At 38.7% G+C, this 22239-nt stretch overlaps 1 protein-coding gene across 1 annotated transcript; it reads right to left on the bottom strand.

Moving 5' to 3' along the window:
• Positions 1–492: 492 nt before the first annotated feature.
• Positions 493–22173, bottom strand: VBP1 (VHL binding protein 1). Its single transcript, NM_001171386.1, has 6 exons — positions 22084–22173; positions 20787–20911; positions 10370–10436; positions 9351–9449; positions 2512–2650; positions 493–563 (listed from the first exon to the last, which is right to left on the bottom strand). Exons 1-6 carry the CDS (start codon positions 22171–22173, stop codon positions 493–495), a joined length of 591 nt encoding a protein of 196 aa, NP_001164857.1.
• Positions 22174–22239: the final 66 nt, after the last annotated feature.

Raw genomic sequence — 22239 nt, 5'->3', positions numbered from 1 at the left:
GAATGTCATGATAGTAAGTAGTTAAGCAAAAATTCCCAAAACCCCACTTACAGAAGACAATTGCAACAGAAGACCTTTACATCCCCGATATACTAAACAAAAACAAGTTCACAGATACTCAAACTGTCTGTCTTTCCTATCTGTAACATAGCTTAACCACAGTGAGAGTAACAATAGCCAATAAAGAAAAAGTTCACTGTGCTAGTATCCAGCATTCAGCTTCCATCATGCCTCACAGTTTTCGGCCATTTCAGCTAAGAGTGTTCTTTGTGACAGCCAAAAAATAAAAGGATGAAAGTAGCAACAACTTTGCTGGGAAATGTGGGGAAAAATGCTAATTTCATAAAATATTTGAAACCAATTTTGTTTTTATAAATAAAATGGTATTTATCTTTTTAAGAATCATTCAAAATTATGTCAATCTTTAGGGGTAAACGTCGAGACAGTTAAAATAGCATGTTTGGAAAATAACCAAATTTCTAACTGTCAGCATTACACTTTGTTCTTGGCAGAATCATCTTTGTTTCTTCTTTTTACATCCCAATTATAAACCCTGGCCATATCTGCAAGAATTGTCAAAGAAAATGCAAGTGACATTCTAAAGATAATATATGCAATAATTCAAGCATTCATTCATACAATGAATCAAAGACACAGAAGGAAATACACAAATGCCAGTGACAACTAATGTTCTAAGTCATCTTGCTATAATGTCAATTGCTAAGAAAATACTGGAATTAAATTCTACCAAAACCACATCAAGGCCACACATAAACAGTTGCTTAGCCTATCTAGTCAATCATGACATTATATTTAACAAATATGTGCTAACAATCTCACAAGTTTTAAAGACAGCCCCTTACACATCGAATTTAAGACTGCTCAAGCCATATTCTGCCATGTAATACTTCAATTAGTACAATGATCTATAACTGTATCACTTACTTACCTTTTTGGTTAAATAGGACATTCATTCAGCTTTATTAAGCATCTATTGTGCTTCCATTTAGGCACTGCACAAAGCTCCAACACAGGTAAAATCCTTTCCCTCACAGATCTTACTCTAGTAGAACAGTCAGTATATTATAGACTGGAGGTTCTAGCTCCCTCCCATGTCTACAACCTTCCTGAACTTTTTCCAGCACTAGCAACAACAAATGGCATTTTTCAAAGCTTGTAGGATGCATCTTAGATGATTTGTTTAACCATTTAAGTCACTGGATCCTGTTTTTCTCTCACAGTTATGTTTTCCTTTACACAAGAACCACCTCTCCTAGTCCCTTGTCACCTCACAGCTGGATGAATTTTCATATTACCAGTTAGATGATGATTCCTGTACTAGGCCTCAAACAGGCCTGCCTTCCCTCACACTGGGAAAGAGAAAGTATAGCTCCTACACTTGAAGAGATGACAGTTTGGCAAAAAAAAAAAAAGTATTATGTGCAAAGTGCTAAGAAAGCACAGAACAGCAAAACACTTGGAGATTACAAAATGTTCAGGAATGTTCTGATGCTTGAACTGAAGATATGAAGGATAAAAAAAAGAATAACACAGGTAAACGGGGAAATAATTTCAGATAGGAGAAACAAAGTGTGCAAACACAAAGAGTGTGGCCCATTTAGGGGGTGAAGAGAGTAACTGGGTTTACTGGGATCAGAGGTGCACTGGGGAAGAACTGGGGCTGAAAGTGATCAGGGCCATGAGGTGAGGCTAGCTAGCACACTTCACATACTTTATGTGCAACAAGGATTCAGGGAAATGTCATGACCAGAGGAACAAAATAAGATGTGTGACTTAGGAAATTCACGCTGGAGACATACAGTGAGGGAGAGAAAAGTGTGAAGGCTGACTCCCAGGTCCTTGTCTTGGGTAACTGTGACAGAAACCAGGAAGAAGAGACAGATCACAAAGGAAATGCAAAGAGCTTGGTTTCAATACGCCTGTTCTCCCCCTTTACCAGAATACCTCTGCCTTTCTCTCTGCTGATCTAAATCCTCCATTGGTTTTATAATCAGCCCAAGTTACCATCTCAACAAAAGCCTTCCTTGAACTAACTGCAGCTCATTTTTATATTTCCCAAAATTTAAATTGACCTGGTATTGCATATATGAGCTTACTTATATAGTTTACTGTGAAATTAGTGTTCGGCTGTTTTACATATACAGAGGAATATCTTGCCTGTCTTTCCTATTGGTTTCCATGGTCCATATGGCTTAGTAGAATAGCAAGAACATAAAAGAGTCTTAATAATAAGTGCCTGTATAATTAAACTATTTAACTAGCTATAAAGGTATCTTGGGAAATATCTGAAGGAAAAGTCTACCAATATGAATTTGCTGTTTCAAATTCATTAATCTATCTTTGAACTTTTACTTCCAAATATATGATATGCTATCTTTTAAAATCCATAACCTCACATTAGCCTAAGAATAAGGGCATTCTTCCCATTAAAGCAATGTAAGAACATTAAAAAAATTCTCCATCTTTCTTCCATCTTTTAAGAAAGGATACTGACTTCTGTGGTAGTAAATTGATCTCGAAGAAAGTCAAGGTCTTCTTCAAGAGAATCAAGATTCTTTGTGGCTGTCAATAAATTCTTTTCCAACAAAGCCTGAGCTTCATCAATGTCATATTCAAGCATTACATTAGCCTGAAGAGAGAAAATCATGACAATTACTCAACATTTACATAGTGCTTTATCAGTTAAAGCAGGATTGTGCAAATAACTGCCTTGAGGCCAAAACCAGCCCTTTGCTCTTTGTTGTAAGTTAAGTTTTATTGGAACCCAGTTATTCTCCATTCACCTCAGTGGAAGAGTTGAGTTGTAGGGACAGACTATGTGGTTTGCAAAACCAAAAATACTATTTGGATTTTTACACAAAGTTTATCAACTCCTGGGTTACAGAATATATACATTATAAATCATTTAATCCTTTATAACAACCCTGGTGAGCTGAAAGTTTTTTTCTTTGCAGTTATGAAAACAGACTCAGAGAGGTCAGGTTGCACAGCTATTACCTCCATCTTGACACTACATAATATTATGTTTGAATGCATGTAAACAGTTTTTTTTCTGAGCCTTAGATACAATATTAATTTAAGCTCTTTCAAAGATTTTTAAACATTTATTTTATTTATTTGAAAGAGTTAGAGAGAGAGAGAGAGAGAGAGAGAGAGAATCTTCCATGCAGTGGTTCACTCTCAAATGGCCATAATAGCTGGAGCTGGGCCAGTACAAATTCAGAAGCCTCTTCAGGGTCCCACCGTGCAGGTGCAGGGGCCCAAGCACTTGGGCCACTTTCCACTACTTTCCCAGGTGCATTAGCAGGGAGCTGGATTGGAAGTAGAGCAGCCAGAACTCGAACTGGTGCCCATGTGGGATGTTGGTTTTGCAGGCAGCAGCTTTACCTGCTATGCCACAATGCCAGCCCCTCAAAGGTGTTTTTATTATCTATATTTGATCAGGCAAGGAAAATAGCTGCTATGTTACAATACAGCAGGAAGGCCCTTACCAGAGGATGGCACCATGCTCCTAGATTCTCCAGTTTCCAGAACCACAAGTCAAAAAAACCTCTCTTCTAATTTATATATTACTCAGTCTCAGGCAGTAAGTTAAAGCAACAGAAAATGGACTAAGACAGTCATTTTGTACTTTTTTAATGGGAACATATGTAACTGTATTACCTACTCTAAAAAAATGTATTAACAACAGAAACATGATAAATCTCGATCCCTCAAGGGAAAAAGAAATTCATTTTAAAATGGTTTATCCCCCCACAAATGTACCATTATATAATCATTCAAAAGTGAATAGAAAATCAGCAAAAAGGAAAAAAGTTCCTGCCACTTCTATGTGAAACCCCAACTCCCTACCATGGCTAGCCTTAGATCCACCGTCTATTACTCTTACCCTCAATTGCAACACCAAAGTCACAATAGATGGCCTTCTCTCTCTCCCTTTTAGCTAGGTATTGTTTTGAGAGTCTCTGAAGTTGCTGTTACATGGCCAGGAAGAACTCTACCAAAATAGCTCCTCAGAAATAGAACAAAGGAACAGAAGAAGATCCAGAAATGGATCTAGGTAGGTAGGGGAATTCAATCTGCAGGGAGAAAAGGAACAATTCAAGAAAATCGCTCTAGAACCATGCAAAAACCAACATTAAAAATATAGGTATCAATCCAAAAGAACTGATTACAATAGCCAAAAAGTAGAAAGAAACAAAATATTCATCAAGTGATAAATGGATAAAGAAAATGTGGTACATCTATGCAATGATATATGTATGATGCAGCAATAAAGGAATAAAGTATAGATACACGCTACAGTATGGATGAGCCCTGGAAACATTCATTTCCGTTCAAGAAAACAGACAACAAAAGACCATATATGGTATGATTCCATTCAAACAACACATCTAGCATAGGTAAATCTTAGTGGCTGTTAGGGGCTGGGAGTTAGGAAGAAGGAAGGGGAGTGACTGCTAATGGGTATGGGTTTTCTTTCTGGGGTGAACAAAATGTTCTAGATCTAAATAAGAGATCATGGCTGCACAGCTCTGTAAATAAACTGTACAATAAAATGCTGAATATTATGATATGTGAATCTGATCTTAACAATGGTGTTAAAAAGATTAAAAATAACTAGGGTGGCAAACCCTGAGAACTAGACAATATCTACAAAAAGCTGACTAGGTATCTGTCTCCATGAACATGTGAGGACAGCCCATTGTCAGCTACAAGACCTGCAATGATATGACCATCTGTATAGTAGCAAGCAGAGAGAAGCAATGAGGCATTCAGCAGACATGAGAACTCCAAAATAATCAAGAGGTAGTTATATACAAATGCAACACAGCAGTTAGTTAAAACTGATGGGGGTGGGGTGAAAGGTTGATATTTGGCCTAGCAGTTAAAACACCCATGATCCATATTAGAGTGTCTGAGTTCAATACCAACATCCAATCTTGACTCTAGCTTCCCAATACCCATTTGGGAGACCAGAATTATGTTCCTGGCTAATGCCTTCAGCTGCGTCCCAGCCTTGGCCATTGCAAGCATTTGGAGAGTGAACCAGATGATGGGAGTGCACTCACTAGCTCTCTACATCTCAAGTAAATAAATTTTTAATTAAAAAAAAAAAAAAACTGAGGAGGGCTCGCAGGGTTCCAGAGCATCTATTTTTGTAGCCATGTCTTCTGTTTAGCTTATGTTGTCTATGGAGATGTTATTCTGTATCTTATTGCTCCAAAATGGAGCTCTAGGATTATTCCTGTGTTCTAAAAATTCAAGAAAATTAATTTATCATAAAAATGGAACAAAATTGGCTGGCGCCGCGGCTCAATAGGTTAATCCTCTGCCTGCGGCACCGGCACATCGGGTTCTAGTCCTGGTCGGGGCTCCGGATTCTGTCCCGGTTGCCCCTCTTCCAAGCCAGCTCTCTGCTGTGGCCAGGGAGTGCAGTGGAGGATGGCCCAAGTGCTTAGGCCCTGCACCCACATGGGAGACCAGGAGAAGCACCTGGCTCCTGGCTTCAGATCAGCGTGGTGCGCTGGCTGCAGCGCGCCAGCCGCGGCGGCCACTGGAGGGTGAACCAATGGTAAAAGGAAGACCTTTCTCTCTGTCTCTCTCTCTCACTATCCACTCTGCCTGTCAAAAAAAAAAAAAAGGATCAAAATCAAATCCAATGTAAAACCGTAATAAAAGAAAATAAGGAATAGAATAACATCTTTACTAGCAACATAAGCTAAAAAGAAAGAAATGCCCACAAAATAGATGAAAAAAATGAATATTTATCCAAACAATAACATTAAGAAAATGATACAAGATATGAAAGAACAAGAAATCAAAACTAGAAAACTCAGAAAGAATGTGACAGAATTCAGGAAAGAATTAGACGTAAGAGAAAAACATTTCAGAAATGATGATTAAATGAGAAAGAACATAGATATAAATAATCACAACAGATAATACCTTAAGAAAATTTTAAAAAATATAAAAAGAAAGAAACAGAAATCATGGATTAAAGTAAGAAATTGATAAACACTGTCAAGGCAAAAACAAATATATTGGAGCCCTAAAGAAAATCAAATCATGGGACCAGAAAAAATCCTAAAGAATTTATTTCAACAAAATGTTCCTGAAATGTCACACACACACACATGCATGAGCATGTATATACATGCACAGATATACATGCATAAATACAACACACACAAAATAAAGGAGCACACCCTATACCCGAGGAAACTGACCCAGAAGTCCTTTGAGCATTCAGGCAAAAACAATAAGTCACTTATAAAAGAAAGAAAATCAGTCTGTCTTCAGACTTTTTGATACCAATGCTCTATGACAAAAAGAAAATGGAGAAAATATAAGATGCTAAAATGTGAGTTAAGAATTTCAGATCCAGCAAAACTGACTTTCAGGTATAAAGGCTACAGACAAGTTTCAGGAACATGTGAGAACATAGGGACTACTATCTCCATAGATCCTCAAGGAACCTACTACAGACTAAGTATCACATAACCAGAACAATTGGAGGGAATCAACAAGAAGACAATAATATACATTTCATACATATTTACAGAGAATAAGAATAAATGAAGGAACACAAAAGGGACAGTGAGTGAGCAGAGTACAAAATCTCTCTGCTCTAACGATATGGGCACAATCCAATGAAGAATGGGAAAGGACTGGATGAGCATATGCAAAAATGTCAGTGGTAACAATACTGGTGGTATTCTAAAATACTTTGACTGTGACAAGGAATAAAGCAAATGAATGAGTAATCTTATCTAATCTAATTCTATCACTCCTTGTATTTTTGAAAGCCAAGATTTTTGGTAAAGAGAGAACAAAGGAATAAGTAAGTAACAATATGGATTTATGGGGTATTACATATTAACACACATGCACCAATGTGCACCTCTGTACACTAGAGCTGACTTGGAAAAAAAAGCTGATACTATGTTCAGAAAGTTCTGGATTTTGCAGTATTTAAGATACAGGATTTTCAGATTAGGGATGCTTTTAATTTGTATTTCCCTGTTTACTAATGAAATTGAACAATTTCCATATTCATTGAACATTGGAATATACTCATTTTGGCAGTCATTGACCCAATTTTTATTGAGCTCCTTGCCTTTTCATATTATCCTTCACAAGTAAGTTTTAAAAAATTTCTTAAGTGTAAGTATATTAGAAATAAGAAAACATTTACACACTTTATAAACATTCATTAAGATAAATAAAATTATAAATGCCTGCTAAGGTTGATTACATTAAAATTCAAAATTTCTATATGAGACCAAATCCTCTATAAAAAATGAAGAATTCAACAGAAAAATGGGCCAAAGACATAAATAAGCAGATAAATACAAGAGGAAATAAAGGGGTTGGCACTGTGGTGTAGCAGGTAAAGTCGCTACCTGCAATGCCAGCATCCCATATGGGCACTGGTTCAAGTCCCGGCTCTCTGCTATGGCCTGGGAAAGCAGAAGATGGCCCAAGCCCTTAAACGCCTGCAACCGCATGGGAGACCTGGAAGAAGCTCCTGGCTCCTGGCTTCCGATCAGCACAGATCCAGCTGTCGTGGCCAATTGGGGAGTGAACCAGTAGATGGAAGACCTCTCTCTCTCTCTGCCTCTCCTTCTCTCTCTGTGTAACTCTTTTGAATAAATAAATAAATCTTTTTTTAAAAAAGAGGAAATACAAATAAGCATCTTGTCAAACAAAAAAGCTATGAAAGTAGCAAAAGCCTACAAATGTGGGTGAGGTTGTCAATAAGCAGATACACTTATATACAATGGAGAAAATGTAAATTAGTATGGTCTTTTGGGAGGCAATTTGATAGTATTTATCAAAATGTTGCATTTGAGGGGCTGGTGCTATGGCCTTGTGGGTAAAGCCACTGCCTGCAGCTCTGGCATCCCATATGGGTGCTGACTGGAGTCCTGGCTGCTCCACTTCCGATCCAGCTCCCTGTTAATGTGCCTGGGAAAGCAGAAGATGGCTGAAGTGCTTGGGCCCCTGCTTCCACGTGGAGATCCCAGGTATGCTCCTGGCTCCTGACTTTGGCCTGGCCCAGTTCTGAATGTTGTGGCCATTTTAGGAGTAAATTAGCGGATGGAAGATTCTCTTTTGCTCTATAATTGTGCCTTTCAAAGAAATAAATCTTTAAAAAAAATGCTGCATGTGCAAACTCTTAGGCCCAATTCCATTTCAAAGAAGCAAAAATATGCCTTTGTGTACAAGTTTGTATGTGCAAAGACATTCACTATAGTACTGTTCACAAGAAACTTGAGAACAAACTAAGAGTACTCTTTACCTTATGGATATTATAACATAGCCCTACCATAGAATAGTAAGAAGTCAATAAAACCAAGGAGGCAAACTTTGTGTCCACTCACCAAAGATATCTGTGAGATTAAGCAAAAAGTCAGGTGTGAATAGTATATGTATAATCTAATCTCATTTTTATAGGAATTTTTATAGGGTAACAGGACCCATGGATAGCTAGATTGAGATGAGCCAAGATCTATGGAACTGTCAAAAATTTAAATATATGGTTTTTAAAAACAGACTCTAAAGATTTTGGAATTATCTTTTCCTCTTAAATTTAGGGATATTTCTAGAACTATTAAATTCTTAATGGGGGGAGGGGGCCAGCACTGTGACATAGAAGGTTAAGTCTCTGCCTGTGGCACCAGCATCCCACCATGGGTGTCAGTTTGACTCCTGGATGCTCCACTTTTGATCCAGCTCCCTGCTAATGTGCTTGGGAAAGCAGTGGAGGATCACCCAAGTGCTTGGGTCCCTGTACCCATGTGGGAGACCCAGAAAAAGCTCCCAGCTCTTGGCTTTGGCCTGGCCCAGCCACAGCCATTGTGGCCATTTGGGGAATGAACGAGTGGGTGGAAGGTGTCTCTCTCTCTCTCTCTCTCTCTCTCTCTCTCTTCCCCTTCTCTTTCTGTATCTCTGTATTTCAAACAAATAAATAAATCTTTAAAAAAATTCTTAATGAGGAAGACACATTGATCCAAAGTTCAGCAGTACCTTCCATTTTACTCATATTACTCTTTCTACGGTTATATTTATGAGACAAAAAACATTAGCTGAAAAAGTAGGGTTTAGTCAATTTTGTGTCAACTGGAAGAGACTTTAGTCTGCTTTTTGTTGCAGTCTTCATCATACCCCTAACTCTAGTCAGTTCATAATATGGACTACTTGTATTCTGCCCCTTCCACAATCAAAGGGAGATGAACACCTAACATATCTCAAGCAATACTGTTTTGCTGGAGAAAACACAATGGCTTACAAACATGTCAACTATAGCTATAACATTTACTTACCCCCAACCACAGACACACTTTATCAGTAGGAGGAACTGAAGCTTTGCAGTACAGATTATCTGCCAATAAGAACCTGGTCTCCAGTGAACTGGTGGACTCCTTCAAAAAAACAAGCAAAAAAATGACACCACCCAAAACTGATATTAAGGTTATATAAGAAAGATCCCATAGCTAAACCTAAGACATTTAAAATATTACCATCATGCAGACTAAGTATAGTGGTAAAAGAAATGCATGCTAGAGTCAGATGGCTGGGCATGGATTCAGATACTTACTACCTGTATAAATTTTGTGCATCATTTAATCTATCTGTGTCTCAGGTTCTTCATGTGTAAAATAAGGATAATAATAGGCCCTTTACCTACAAATACAGTAATAAGCATTAAATCCACTTACCACACACACACACACACACACAATGCCTAGCACACAATGCATTATATAAGAATTAGTTATTACTATGCCCAACAAATCAGTTTCTGAACTCTCTTACCAAATTCATCAAGTATAATAATATACTACAAATGCAGTTATTCTACCAGGCAAATAATAAATAATATAAGCACCAAAACAACATTTTTAATATGCTTATGAAATTTAATGTTTATAGGCCACTTTTATTTAGTAAGACTTAGAAGAACTCTGCCAGTAACCATCTTTGTGACACTGGTCAAGGGCAGCCTCTAAATGTTTCCTCATTCATGAAATGAATATATGAAATAGATAATTTCTAAAATTACTTCTAGCTCTGTAAATCTTGGACTCACAATTTATTCTAAGTGAGAACAACAACAAACTTTAGATACTGCTACTTCAAAATAAGACATTTTGTTTTTGTACCTAAAACATTTCAAATTGCATTAAGTTTTGCAAATACTATATGTAAGAAAGTAATCCATGTATAATAGGTATTAGAATTAAATCTGACCTTTGCGAGAAGGCCATATTTGTTAACAGGAAAACAAGTCTATGTCAAAGTATCCTTGTTCACTTGCATTTACAAGCAAAAAGACACTTACTTTTTTCTTCTGCATGTATTTTAAAATTTCCAAAGTCTGCTTAATTTCAGGAATCTGACCCTTTAGCCTGTGAACAAGGTAAAGGTTAATTCAGTATTCTGCAAGCAAAAATAAACACGGGGACATGGTCTTATTTCTTTGTATGTTCTACTAATATGAAGGTGCTTCAAAAAGTCTATAGGAAAATGCAATTAAAATGAAATTTATTTTGGTACAAAAAATTTCAAAATTGTATATACAAGGGGATTCTCAAAAATTTCATGGATATTATGAAAAATGCACAAATCTCAATTTTTTACACCAAAATACACTTATCTTTTGATTCTATTTTCTACGTGAACCCAGCCACTTCAACATGGGATGCAGGTGTCCCGAGTGCTGTCTTAACTACTGCACCAAACAACAACCCTTATACTGAAGAGATTTAATAAATTTTATTTGATTAAGCGGAGAATCCCAGCTCTGCTTACAATTTCGGCTCCTTGCTAATGCGTACCCTAGAAAGTAGCGGGTGATGGCTCAGGTTTAAGTCCCTGTCACCCATGTGGGAGACCTGGATGAAGCTCCTGGCTCCCAGCTTCAGCCTGGCCCAGCCCTGGCCATTGCTGCCATTTGGGGAGTGACCAGTAGATGGAAGATCTCTCTGTCTCTCCCTCTCTGTCACTCAATTAAATAAATAAATCTTAAAAAAAGTAAATATTCTGATAATTTAAAAATATTTGCTATTTTATATATATGAAATATTTAAAATAAACATGTGGTAAAATATATAGTATACATTTAATAAAGTATTTAAGGTATAAATAATTTTTTCTAATAGCTAAAATTTATGGAATACCTATTGTATAGGAAATACTACTTTATATGTTAAATACCCTTTGTAATTTGACATTATATTCCATGCAGGTGATTCAGAGGTTTTGCATTTGATTAAAATTACATTTAAATAGATTAATTTTAAAATTAATTTCTTAAAAAAGGAAGAAAGAAAGGAGAGGGTTTGAAGGGGGAGGGAGGAAAGTATGATTATCTTGGAATTTTATCTATGAAATACATAATCTGTTCTATTTGTATTTTTAAAGATATAACATCCCTTTAAATATATTGTAAATTTGAAACCACCAACCCCTCCATGCCATGCAAGGGTCAGCAACCATTATAAACAGATGAGACTGATCAGATTCAATAAATAAAGTATATTATAGCTATCAGCAAACTACTAGCAAGTGACTCCCCAAATGAAGTTAACCTCCATAACAAGAAAATATGCCAAAAACACTCAAAGTCACTTAAAGAGAGGAAACACAGATACTTTTTCTTTTGGTCACTGGAATTTAATTCTTCTTTATGGTAATTAAAAGCCCAAGATTTTAATGTTTTGTCAGGAGAAATGTGCAAAGCAGTTCCAGGATCTCGAATTACAATGTAAGAATATAAAAACAAAACTCTGGTTCTTTCAGAGTAACCTTAACTAAATATTAATAGAGATCACTATGTAAACAAACTTCAAATATGATAATGAAAATGGACTTAGTGCATCATATGAAAGAAGACATAGCTTGCATGTAGGATGCTAGCAAGGCAAACTTTATTGCACTCTATACTTAGACACTTGCAAGAAATGTGTTAGATGGGCTGCTGCTTAAAAAAATTAATTCACTATTTGATAATACAGTCCAATGAATAATCTAGAAATTCAGACTTGGCATTCATTTTTTAAAACTTAACTTAAAGGCTAATGTTTTATGAACACTATATATATCAGTATGGATATCGTAGATCACCTAATCTTGCTTATTTTTATATGCTAAATGCCAGAAAGATTTATTCATTTGTAAAATATCTGATATACATATACATAAATAGATGCTAAAGTCTGCATACAATTTGGCCCATGAACTCATACAAAACTTTAAACCTAATGTCATAAGTTAACACTGCAAAAAGGATAGAAATTTAATCCAATTATGCTATTTAGGAGATGGGACTAGTGGTAGGTCCTTAGATGATTGGGGACATGCCCTCAGAAGGTAATTCTCATGGGAGGATATGTTATAAAAGCTTGATTTGGTATCTCCAACACTGTGAGCTAAATAAACCTTTCTCTTTAAATTAGTTGCCTCAGGAATTTCATCCTAGTAATGAAAAGCTAAGACACATATAAGGAGTATGTTCAAGCATTTTTGGTCATGTAAATGATTTTTAAGATGTATTTGTGGGAGTGAGGGCAATCTGGCTGTGACATCTGTCACCCCATTGACCGCCAGGGTTAATTCGGTTGTTTACTAGGGTACACATTAGCAGGGAGCTGAAACTGCAAGAACCCCTATGCTACTGTGCATGTCCAAGCAATACACCCTTCCCCACCCTGTTCCATATCAAGAGATAGTAGCTCCCTAAACTGTGTTAGCAATTTCTTTTTGTTCTTTTTCAAATAGTTTCATCACATTTGTGAATATCCCCAAACAATACTTTTTTTTAAAGATTTATTTATTTATTTGAAAGGCTTAGTTAGTTGCAGAGTCAGAGGCAGAGGCGGAGGCAGAGGCAGAGAGAGAGAAAAGAGGGAAGGGGAGGGGAGGGCAAGGGAGGGGAGGGGAAGGGAGGTCTTCCATCTGCTGGTTCACTACCCAGATGGCTGCAACAACCAGAGCTGTGCCAATCCAAAGCCAGGAGCCAGGAGCTTCCTCCAGGTCTCTCACATGGAGTGCAGGGGCCCAAGTACTTGGGCCATCTTCCACTGCTTTCCCAAGCCATAGCAGAGAGCTGGATCAGAAGAGGGGAAGCCGGGACTCAAACCGGAGCCAATATGGGATGCCGGCACTGCAGGCGTTAACCTTACCCACTATGGCACAGCACCAGCCCCCAAAACGGTATTTTTTTTTAGCATTGTTTGATTCTGAGCTTAATTGAAATGGTCTCATATTGTATGCATTTTTACAGAGCTTGCTTGTTTTAACTGATTTAACTGATTAAAACTGTTCATTTTTGCTACTGTGTAATATTCTTACAAATATTCACAATTTCTAATTTACTCTACTATAAAAGGGCACTTCAGCCAGTTCTAGGCTTTTATTATAAGAACAATGAAAATCTCTAGGTCTTGGGAGGAGATAAGGGAGTAAAAGAGAGAAGGCAGCAGCTTAGAAGGCAAGAGAGTCAAATCCTCAAAAGGGGATTAAGGCTAAAAGAGAATATTCTTGCTATTTTATTTTTCTTAACTGCCCTAGGTGAATCATATTATCTACTCCATCACTGCTACAGGGCAGAAAAATGACACAATTGGCCAGAGGCAGGGAGAAGGTCAAACTGCAAAGCTAAGAATCACAAGTATTGGCTGACAACAGCTCTGTTCTCCTTACTCTCACTTCCTTAGGTGATAACAGTAAAGACAGTCAAGAGCAGAGAACAGAATAACCCAGAAGCAGTTATCTAGTTGGGAAGAAAGATGGCTGTGCCCCTAGACTATAACACCAGCAGCATTCCTCTTCCTCCACCCATCAGGAGAAACTTAAGTCACCCTATTTCCACATCCCTGAGAGGATGATCTAACAGTGAGAACAAACATAGTCTGATAAACTGAACCGCATGAAATTAAACTCAACAACCTCTATCATATGAAGCAAAATTAACAAACACCAAAATATATTATATAGTATTTTAAAATATCTCAAAGAGAAAAGAAAGGATATTAGTAATAAGATGAAGAAAAAAGTAGTTGTAATAAGAATACACACATATGGTTAAATTCACCAAGATGGTATAATAATCCTCAAATTACATCTAATAAACAAACTACAAAAAGATAGTAACTGCCCTGAGTAAGATGGGGTGACTGGCAATAGACAAACATTCCTGCCCATAAACCTTCCAACAGCCAGAAAAACTACACAACTCCTCTGTTCCAAGAGAGCAAAGAGCTGTGAGAGTGTGGGAAATATAAGGCCTTAGCCTTAGAAGGGAAAAAACTCAGAAAGGTGAACTATCTCCTATAGACTCATTTACCAAATACATGAGAGGTTATTTCTCTTTATAAGAGTATGGCAGCTTATTAATAAGTGAAAAAGAAACCCACAAATTACAACATTTAAATGAAGTTATTCATCAAAATAAATCACGAAGATTACAAGGGGAAGAAAAATTTCTTTATTTAAAAAAGACTTATTTATTCGAGAGGCATAACCAGACACACAGACACACACACACACACACACACACACACAGAGATCTTCCATCTGTTAGTTCACTCCGCAAATGGCCGCAAGGAACCAGAGCTGGGCCAGGCTGAAGCCAGGAGCCAGGAACTTCCTCTGGGTCTCCCAAGTGGGTGCAGGGGCCTAAGGTGCATTAGAGGGAGCTGGATCAGAAGTGGACTTGAACTGGTGCTGATATAACCAAAAGGGATTAAAGAACTCCTACAAATAAAATAGACAACCAGAATATCCAGAACATATAAGAAACTCAAAAAACTCAACAACAACAAAAAACAAATAATCCAGCTAAGAAAAAGGCAAAGACCTATGTAGACATTTCTCAAAAGAAACACAAATGGCCAAATACATGAAAAAAATGCTCAAGATCACTAGCCATCAAGGAAATGCAAACCAAAAACACAATGAAGTATCACCTTACCCCTGTCACAATGGCTATTATCCAAAACACAGAAAGCAAAAAATGTGGAGGAAACTCTTATGCACTGTTGGTGGGAATGTAAATTAGTATAGCAACCATGGAAAACAGTACAGATTTCTTTTTAAAAAATTATAAACACACTGTTCACAATAGCCAAAATATGGAATTAAACAAGGTGTCCATCATGAGATGAACAAAAATATGGTGTATATACACAACAGAATATCATTCAGCCATACAAAGGAATGAAACCTTGTCATCTGCAGCAAAATGAATAGAGGTCATCCTGTTAAGTGAAATAAGCCAGGCACAGAAAAACAAATAGCACACGTTCTACCTCATATGTGTAAGCTAAAATAAACAAACAAACTCAATCTGAACACAGAATAGTGATTACTAGAGGCTGGGAGGGGTAGTAGGGATAGAAGGAGTTTGGATAATAGGTACCAAATCAGAGTTAGAAGGAATAAATTCCTAGTGTTACACACATGGTAAATGGAAGAAAGGAGCTCCAAAGTGCCAACCATAAAGCAATGTCAAAGAAGAGGAAATGTTGACTACCTTGATTTCAGCATGGCATCCCATAAATATGTACAACTATTGTTAATAAAAAAAGTTTCTAATGACAACCAATCTGCTATTAAAAAGCAGAAAACTTCTCAAAAAAAATCTCTCCAGTTCTTCCATCTTCTGTTTTAAAATAATAGACCAATATTGTTCCCATCCAGAACACCACCGAATTCTATTTTGCTAAAGACAAGTCCATTCTCAATCCTTATTTTCCTTTAGCAATTGGCAGCATTTGACACAGGTGATTATTTCCTTCTCTGTGATACATTTATTTCCTTCTCTGTGATACATTTTTTTAGGTTGGCTATGAGAACTCCACAATCTCCCAGGTTTCCTCACTAGCAGTTTGTTTTTGAACTTTTTTTGGTGGCTACCTATTTTCTCCCTAACTTCTTCCGGTTACAGGGCCTAGACTTTAGATCATCTTCTCTTTATCTAAATGAATTCTTGGCCGGCGCCGCGGCTCACTAGGCTAATCCTCCACCTTAAAGCGCCGGCACACCGGGTTCTAGTCCCGGTTGGGGCGCCGGATTCTGTCCCGGTTGCCCCTCTTCCAGGCCAGCTCTCTGCTGTGGCCAGGGAGTGCAGTGGAGGATGGCCCAAGTGCTTGGGCCCTGCACCCCATGGGAGACCAGGAGAAGCACCTGGCTCCTGCCATCGGATCAGCGCGGTGCGCCGGCCGCATCGCACCGGCCGTGGCGGCCATTGGAGGGTGAACCAACGGCAAAGGAAGACCTTTCTCTCTGTCTCTCTCTCTCACTGTCCACTCTGTCAAAAAAAAATAAATAAAATAAAATAAAAAAATATCTAAATGAACTCTTGTGATCTAGTCCATCCAGTTCACTGGCTTTTTTTTTTTTTTTAAAGATTTATTTATTTATATATTTGAAAGTCAGTTATACATATATATAGAGAGAGAGTCTTCCATCCACTGGTTCACTCCCTAATTAGCCACAACAGCTAGAGCTGTGCCAATCCAAAGCCAGATGCCAGGAGCTTCTTCCAGGTTTCCCATATGGGTGCAGGGGCCCAATGACTTGGGCCATCTTCTACTGCTTTCTCAGGCCATAGCAGAGAGGTGCAACAGAAGTGAAGCAGCCAGGTCTCAAACTGGCGCCCCTATGGGATGCTGGCACTGTGGGCGGCGGCTTTATCTACTACACCACAGCACCGGCCCCTCAATGGCTTTTAAATATCTCTCAAATTTTTATCTCTATCTCAGACCTCTCCAAAACTTCAGACTAATTTTATTTAGGTGCCTACTTAACATCTTCACATGGATTCCCAAAGGCATCTTCAAGGTATCCCGAACTGATCTCTCGATATTCTCCTAAACCTGTTCCATTCAGTCTTCCCCAAGTCAGATGATGGCACCTCTCCCCTTCAGTCACTCAGACCTGGGAGATATCTTCCATGTCTTCATTTTACATTTTACCTCCTATCCACCTGGAAATCAGGCTAGTTCCAACTCCAAAATATTCAGAAGCTCACTCTTCCCCATTATCCCCACTGCTACCACCCTGGTACAAACCATCAACCTTACCTAGATTAGTGAAAAGGCTTCCTAAGTGATCTCCTTGCTTCTGCCCCTTCTTGAAAATATTATCAACCAGCAACAAAAGTGATTCATACAATAATAAGGAAAAGTCAGAACATATCACTCATTTTCTCAAAACACTGAGTAGCTGTTACTGCTACACCTGTTACTGCTACATCTACACCCCCTTACTCTGCTTTATTTCCTACCTTTATGACACTTATCTTTTAACCTACTGTGTAATTTACTAATCTAACTAGAATGCCAGCTTTATGAGGACACAAATTTTTATTTGTTTTATCTATTGGCATAAGATGATGCTGGGCACATATTAGGTACACCGTAATTATTGACAGTTTTGAAATAAATGTTTATCTAAATCCCAGTAGACTGTAACCTCCATAAAGCCGGGGATTTTGCCTGTTTTGATCACTGACATACCCCACGTACATCTAATTAGGAAGGCTGTAGTTATACACTGTGATTTTTACCCCTTATATTGAGGTCTGAAGTATACACAAAGCTGGAATCAGGATCCTACTATACCACAGTATTAGAATTAGCCAGGTATCTTTGATACACAAATCCACCCTCCCTCCCCCAACCAGGGCTTGGTCCCAAGGCTCATTTTCTTCTCTATCAATAACCTCCCTGTAAGTGATCTCTATTCTAATGGTTTTACTCTTTAAAAAATAAGCATTTATTATCATCAAAGCAGTACATGTACGCTGTTGAAAATCAAGAATATGGATAAAGAAAAAAATGCTAGTCTCACCATGCAGAGATTACCACTGTTAATATTATTTAGCACAGGTTTTTCCAGATACTTCTTTTTTTTGGGGGGAGGGGTTTACAAAGTCAAGGACATTTATTTCCTGAGGTCATGACACAGGAAGTCGACTCCCAGCCACAGGTGTGGTGCTGTCGGAGATGAAGGTCAGCGTGCTGACGGGCATGCTGGGTGGACCAGGATTACCTTGGTTTAGTGTTTGCGACGGCAGAGGCCTGTCCCAGAACAGATCTTGAACACACTGGGCGCCGACGGGCTGGAGAGGCAGCCGCCGGGGGCCGGGCCACGCCAGGCTTCACTGCGAGACCTTGGGGAGGGAGAGCGCCAACAACGGCGGAGGGGCCAGCTGCTGGGCCAGATCGAGGCTGACCGTCGTGTGGTTCAGCTCAGCAGGCTGGAGAGCGTTCTGCTGCTTGATCATTATCGTTTGGGGCCCCACGGGAGGGTCTTGGGGGCCACCTGAGCCCCGAAGCTGGGGAATTCCTCAGAGCTGCTCATATCGGGGGCCTCCAGATACTTCTTTACATATGTTTTTTCTTCCAAAATGACAATATAGTGCCCTCTATTCTGTTTTTGTTAACACTATCTGTCCAAGTCAATAACTTTTCATCTTATCTAATAGTCTATATTCTAATTTCTCCAACTGTCAACAAAATGAGAAAATATATTAAAAAAAAACCTTTGCACCTTTGCATAAGTGGTACCTTATGTCTAGACTATCCTTTTTCACTTTAATCTGCCTCTAAAATTTCAACCAACCTTTACATTTCTATACAACCACTTGCTCCTCTTGGATGCTTCCCTTGAATCTCCCTTGCCTCCTTCAGCTCACACCTTCCCCTGGGCTAGCTCATTATTTTGTACCAAAGTACCTTTACTGCTGTGTCTTGTTTACTTATCTTATTTACATACTTATCATCTTCTTTTTCTTTTCTTTTTTTTTTTTTTTTGACAGGCAGAATTAGACAGTGAGAGAGAGACAGAGAGAAAGGACTTCCTTCCGTTGGTTCACCCCCCAAATGGCCACTACAGCTGATGCACTGCGCCGATCCGAAGCCAGGAGCCAGGTGCATCCTCCTGGTCTCCCATACGGGTACAGGGCCCAAGCACTTGGGCCATCCTCCATTGCCTTCCCAGGCCACAGCAGAGAGCTGGACTGGAAGAGGAGCAACCGGGACAGAATCCTGCACCCCGACTGGGACTAGAACCTGGAGTGCCAGCGCCACAGCAGAGGATTAGCCTAGTGAGCCGCGGTGCCGGCCACTTATCATCTTCTTGAGATTGTCCTGTTGAAAAAAAATACTGAACCTTATTTCACCCAAAAATTATCTGGTAGCTAGCTGGCATCCCATATATATTTAATTGACAGAAGAATGCTGGCACACGTATGTGTGCACAGGCACACATACACACATACCACACACAGCAGATAGCCATAAATATCTGTTACAGTGAATTGACTTTATAAGCTCTATAAAATACTACAGGAAGACAGAGAGTTGAGAGGAAGGATACTTTTGACCTATGCCTATTAGTTATGAAATCCTGGGACAGTCATAACCTCTGTGAGTCTCTGATGTCATTGGCAAAATTAGAAGGATGAACTAGACATCCAAGATGTTATGATCCTAGATTTGTTATAACAAGGTCTTCAATATTCATTTTATTATGTTTTTAAAATTATCTTTAGACTGGCAATACTAAATGTTGGCTAATATAATACTAAATACTAAATGTGGAATAACACTAAATAATACAAAATACTAAACATGGAAATGAAGCCTTCAAACACTGCTGGTGGGAGAATATGGTACAGCCACCTTGGAGGACTGTATTCCTCAGCTTTTTTGAAACTACAACAAAATCCCAAAGACAAGCTACTTATGAAGGGAGATTTATATGGGCTCAAGGTTTTGGAGGTTCACAGCCCAAGATGAAAAAGACCTCACTGGTTCAGCTATCTGGGGAAGCCAGAGTTTGGCAATAGCAGAGACCACGTGGAGAAAGATCACATAGTGAGCCAGGAAGCAGAGACAGTGGCTAGGCCCAACTCATGTTTTATAACCAACCCTCTCACAGGAACTACCTTCTGAGGCCAGGCCTCTGGTGACTTAAGGATTAGGCCCAAGCTCCTAAACACCATAACTGGATTGAATTTCCACTCTATTAGTACCATTAACTTATAACCTTGGGGATTAAAAGTCTACGTGAGTTCAGGAGCCATATCCTATTCAAACTATATCTTATTCAGACCATAGCAGTGAAACACACATTTACCATATTACTCAACAATTCCAATCCAAATGTCCACCCATAGGCAAACAAATAAAAATAGATTAAAATTAAGGTACATCTACACACAACAGAACATGACTCAGCACTAAAAAGGAATTCATCTACTGATACAACACCATGAATGATTCTCAAAGCATTATGCTAGGTATAAGAGGCCTGACACATAACAGTAGTTACTACATGCTTCCATTTATAAAGTTCAATAGACAAAACTTTTGGTTAAAAAAAATCAGAACAGTAGCATCAGGGTAAGGTACAGGTAGGTAGTGACTAAAAAGAGTCATGAGGGAACTTCCTGGAGTGAAGGAAACATTCTATATACTGACATAGGCAATGTTTTCAAAACTGGATATATCTGTCAAAATTCATCAAATTGAGCAACTGATATCTGGACATGTTATTGCATGTAAACTGTATCTCAATATTGTAAAAGTTTAAGCCATTTAAAATTAATATATTTTATACTAAAGGTTTTCTATTTATTTATATTTATTTTAAAGTTAATTTATATTAATAAAAATTTACAAATTTTTTAAACATTAAAAAATCATGGAAAAAAACTTCAGAAAATTTTACCAAATTTTACACTTTACCTCCTTTTCTTTTGAGCAAGATTGAGTTCCATAAATTTATACTTCTGGTACTGCTCATCCAGCTTCTTTAGTACTGTATCTGCAGTCTCATTCCCAGGCTGTTTCATGAAGGAATCTACATCTTCCTTTAATATCAAAAATAATATATTACAAACCAGAATTCATTCCACTAATCTTATTTTTGAACCTGGGGAAAGTCACTCAAGGATCTGTGCCTTAGTTTTATCTTCTACAAATTGGGAATGGTAATCGGGAATTAACTGATAAGAGTTTTGTAAGATCACTGAGAAAGTGGTTGACACCCAATAAACTTTATTTCTTGTTATGATTAGTTAAGTGCAACATCTGGGGAGAAGACCTAAAGTAACTGAAGAAAATGCAAAATTTAATGAACTAATGCAAATACACAATATAAAGTGTGATATAAATCAAATAAATAGGTGTTTTGAAGGATGTAAGGCACAATTAATAAAAAGGTAGGGGTACAGCAATACAGGCACAAACCAAAAGGTCAGGAAAAGTCCACAAAGTCCATCAGTACAACTAAATAGAGGAAAGACAGATGATGTTGATCTCGAAGGCAAGCCAGAGGTTTTCTCTCAGTATTCAAATAGTTTTCCAATACTATTTCTAGAATAGCTTGATGGAAGGGTAGGGTTGATGGCTCTTCTTTGTTTGGGGTTGGGTTGGTCTCCCTAGTCTGTGAAGCCTCCAAATTGCATCCCCCGCTTCTCCTGTCAACTCCACACAAAGCATTCTCTAATAAGTTTGTTACCTAAAACCAAGTACGATTAGATCGTGGTTTAATCAAACATCTTTCAATTATCTACTGGATAAAGCCTCAATTCCTTAGCCAGTCACATAAGAACTTTACACTTTCACCCTAACATCCTACTTTCTCCTCGGTCTCTTCCTCCATTTTTCCGAGGTAGCAGACCATTGAGCTCCCTCGGTAGACTGGATTCTATTCTCCGATATCTCAGCCGAGTCTGCAGCTCCTGGCCTCTTGACTTTTCCAGGCAGCCGGGGACGAAACCTGTCAGCGGCCGACCCCGCTTCCGCTGGCAGATCCTCCCGTCCCCTCCCGTGCCCTAGTCTTCCAGGGACTTCTCAGGCTGCCTTTCTTCAGGCGAGTTCCAATACAGCTCAGTGACTCCAGGTGAGGGGACGGAGAGCGAAACAAGGGCTCCACTGCTGCACATTCAGCTCAGCTCCTTCCCCCAACAGTGCAGACCTAGATGCCTACAGGGAACAAAAAACCTCGCACCAAAGTACTGAGTAACAGCGTGTCTCTTACCACAAATACTGCCTCAGGAATCCCCAGGTGAAGCCGCCGCCCGTTCCCCGCGGTCACTTCCATGCCACAACCGTCCTTAGCGGCCGCCATGTTGGGGAAGCAAGCGCGGAAATGCCTGCTTACTGAGCGCCGGCCATCGAGGGACTGTGACTGGCT

This window comes from Oryctolagus cuniculus, chromosome X (assembly GCF_051225735.1).
Source record: "Oryctolagus cuniculus isolate XC-2025 breed Fujian yellow rabbit chromosome X, ASM5122573v1, whole genome shotgun sequence".
Lineage (NCBI taxonomy): Eukaryota > Metazoa > Chordata > Mammalia > Lagomorpha > Leporidae > Oryctolagus > Oryctolagus cuniculus.
The sequence above is the reverse complement of the archived record's forward strand: the minus strand, read 5'-3'. Positions and strand labels throughout refer to the sequence as shown.